Source organism: Neomonachus schauinslandi, chromosome 6 (assembly GCF_002201575.2).
Source record: "Neomonachus schauinslandi chromosome 6, ASM220157v2, whole genome shotgun sequence".
NCBI lineage: Eukaryota > Metazoa > Chordata > Mammalia > Carnivora > Phocidae > Neomonachus > Neomonachus schauinslandi.
The window spans coordinates 93,633,207-93,637,007 of NC_058408.1; the positions used below are offsets into that span (position 1 = coordinate 93,633,207).

A 3,801-nucleotide genomic window follows, 5' to 3' on the forward strand; every position below is an offset into this window, starting at 1 on the left:
AGCTTTCCGTATAGCTTTGGAGGCGGAGAGTGAAAATGGCGGCCTTCCAATCTCCGCCCAGGAGGAGCCGAGAACTCGGGGACCTGCTCCTCAGTGAGCCCCCAGAGAAAAGCCGTCAGTCACTCCTGTCTCCCCGGTCTCCGGCCGCACTCTGTGCGCACCCGGCCTATGACCGCGCGTTTCTATCTCTGGCACCGGACCCCGGGTGGAGTCTCCAAACCCAGCAGATCTCTGCGGTGCATTCCCGCGCGGCTCCTCCCGGGGGAGGAAAGTGAGTCTTCCCCGATCTGCCGCTTGTTGGGTCCCTGCTGGAGGAGCAGTGGCCCGACTGTGCCATGGATCACGGTTTATGGCAACCCCGAGCTGAGAGCCCGCACCTGGGCTCTGCCCCGCAGTCGGCTTCCCTGCCCCGTTACCTAGGAGCTCTGCCACACTCAGGCACCCCCGGTCTTTCTGTGACCCCGAGGGTCCTGAGACCACACTGTCCCGGAGGGTTCCATCCCCCGCTTAGCCACCAGAGTGACGTCCCTCGGCGGAGCAGACTTTTAAAAGTTCCGATTTTGTGCTCCGTGGCTCTATCACTTGCCAGAAACGGCTGACGGAGGCCCCTCCCCCGCCGTCTGTCCTCCCGAATATCGCCTCGGATTCATTTCTCCGCACGTCCTACCTTCCAGAAAGTGGTTGCTTTTCTGATGAGAGAGTTGTTGCTATTCTTTTCTTCGATCTCCTGTTGAGTTTGTAGGTGTTCAGAATGGTTTGATCCCTATCCAGCTGAATTCCTGAGGGGAGACGAAATCCAGGTCTCCTACTCCTCTGCCATCTTGCTCCGCCCGCCACCATTATACTAAATCTAAATGGCTTAAATTCTACCATTAAAAGACATTCTGTCAAATTAATTTTAAAGATAAAACTGGAATATGTAGCAATAAAAGTGAAAATCAGGTTGATCAAATCAAAAATCAGACAAAACAAGTAAAATGTCTTAATGTAAAGATGGAAAGATTGGAATTTACTGCATCTGCCATTATACTAAAGTGATTGTATTAAATTCAGTGGTAAAACAACATTCTGTCAGACTGACTTGAAAAGTAAAACCAGAATAAAGATTAACGGGAGTGAATAGCAGCTTGATCAAATTAAAAATAGAAAATAACAAATGAAAATAAATAATAGACATAAAATTGGATAGAAAAGAATCAAATGTATCAACATCAACGACTACACTAAATATGATGAACTGAATTTTGCCATTAAAAGATACAGTCTGACTTATTAAAAAAAACCAGCAATACACTATTTAGCAAAAATATTAAAGCAAAATAATAAAGGTATGAAATTAAAGAATAAACAAAGAGATAAAACAAATATAAACTAAAAATGAAAAGAAGTAGCAATATAACTGCAGGATAGGGCTGAAATGTGTAAACGTGGTAAGGCAGACATTATAATGATAAAAGGTACAGGTTATGAAAAAGGTAGACTCAAGGTAAATCTGTTTACACCAAGCAATATAAAAGCTTAAATATGAAGGAAGAACCTTTAGAAACAGAAGGACTGCTTGTTAAACATATCACAACAGAGGAACACATCAATATATCATTTTTGGAATTTAGAGGTTCTGTAGAAGATTCCATAGAAATAAAAATGTAATGCCTTTAGGGCTTGTAAAAACAGTAAACTGAATTTACTTTTCTCTCTCTCTCTCTCTTTTTTTTTTTTTTTTACAGTCTTGAGGTCTTTTATTTTCTTTACATTATCATGCCATGAATTCATAGGGAATGGGTTCCAGCAGTTCGGGCTCCTTTCCATTGGTTCTCACAATGTGTGCTTCTCTGTGGGGCAGGCTGGTGCTTCAGTTGAACCCAAGTACCTTTTTCTTTGGCTTCCTTCTTTTTCTGATCGTTTTCCTTCACACGCTTCAAAAAGCTATCTCGGCTCTTTGAGCATTTAATATGCTCAATGCGTACATTAATTCTCTTGGCAAGAATCTTGCCCTTAACTTGTTTGTTTACAACAATGCCAGAAGCATGCTGAGTAACATTGTAGACTCTTCCAGTTCTGCCATAGTAACATTTGTGGGGCATTCCTTTTTGAACAGTGTCCATTCCCTTGATGTCCACAATATCACCTTTCTTATAGATTCGCATGTATGTGGCCAAAGGAACAACTCCATATTTTCTAAAAGGCCTAGAGAACGTATAGCAGGTACCTCTCCTCTTTCCCTTTGTGTTGGTCATTTTGGCGAATTACAGGAAGATGGTGGTTCCGGCTGAATGAAAGGCCTGAATTTACTTATTATTAATTAATAAGAACTGAATTATTTATTATTTATAGGCATAGAATCTTATTGTCTCTTAAAAGGAATCGGTGCAACAGACTTTAAAAGTAGAAATTTTATAGGCTATGTTTTTTTAACACAATCCAATAAAATTGGAAATAAGTAATATAAAGGTGACTACAAATACCTTAACAACTTGGAAATTAAGAAATACATGTCAAAATGACTCTTGGTTCAAGGAGGAAATTAAAACTGAACTTACAAACTACCTAGAAAGTAAAAAGAAGTCAAATCCTTCATAGTAAAATCTTTCAGATACAAAAAAGTTATTATCTGAAAAACACAGTTTTAAATATCCCATTTTTAAAGAAAAAAGAAATAATAAAGGAACTTAGTTTTAAAGAAATTATGATAAAACCATTAACAAGCTAAAAGAATAAGGGAGAAAGGAATTTTTAAACAAAAGTTAGCCTAAAGTTACAAAAATATGAAATAATTCTCTCAAAAGTGTTGAAAGGATGATCCTGGTGCTTTTTTTGGGGGGAGGGTTTGTTTTTGGAAAACCAGTTTTAAAAAAATGCCCTTTGGGTATAGCTAAGTAAAAGGAGAGTGAGCAAAAATATATATAAGAATAGAAATAAAAAAGAGATGTAATTATCATTACTGTGAGAGATTAAAAGAATAATAAGCAAATGTTATTACAACTCTCTGGCAGCAAATTTGAAAACCTAGAGGAAATATTTCTAGGGAAATTGGTTATTGGATTTGGTGAAAAATAGACCCTTACCACCCAAACATAAAATCAGTCAACATCATACACACACCTCAAATTTAAAATATTTAGAAGAAAATAATGAAAGAGTATTTTTACCACTTTGGGGGTAGAAAAAGATTTCTTTAACATGACAAAAATAGCAAACTTTAAAGAAAATGACTTATAAACTGAGTTATAATAAAATTTATAATTTTGGTTTCTCAAAGGATATGAAAAAGCATGCATATACAGGCCACAGATTGGGAGAGAGATTTGTGTTAATCATAAAGGATTAAGATCCACAATAAAGAGAGCCTAAAAATCAGTAAAGATTTACATAAATGACACAGTAGAGAATCTAGAAACAAATTGTGTGATCAAATTACAGAAGAAGTAACCTCTAGTGGCTAACAAACATATGAAAAATGCTTGACCTCATTAGTACTTAGGGAAGCGTTAATGAAAACTGCTATGAAATATCATTTCACACTCATCAAATTTTCCATAATATATAAAAATTTAACCATAACAAGTGTTTGTGAAAATGTGAAGCAAGAGAACTCTTAGGTGGAAATGCATATTGATAAGCTATGTTATTTAGTAATTAAGCAATTTGTACAAACCCTAAATTCTATTAGTTCTATTGCTAGGTATATAATTTTGAAAATTTCTTAAACATACTCAGAAGGAGATGAACACAAGAATGATCATCGCAACATTGCTTATAATTACAGAAATTTGGAAACAATCAAGTGTTTCTTAAAAAGAA

General features: G+C 37.0%; 1 protein-coding gene across 1 annotated transcript; it reads right to left on the minus strand.

Annotated features, from left to right (window-relative positions):
- Positions 1-1,769: 1,769 nt before the first annotated feature.
- Positions 1,770-2,237, minus strand: LOC110589523 (60S ribosomal protein L21-like). Its single transcript, XM_044916478.1, has one exon. The coding sequence runs from the start codon at positions 2,235-2,237 to the stop codon at positions 1,770-1,772; it is 468 nt and encodes a 155-aa protein (XP_044772413.1).
- Positions 2,238-3,801: the final 1,564 nt, after the last annotated feature.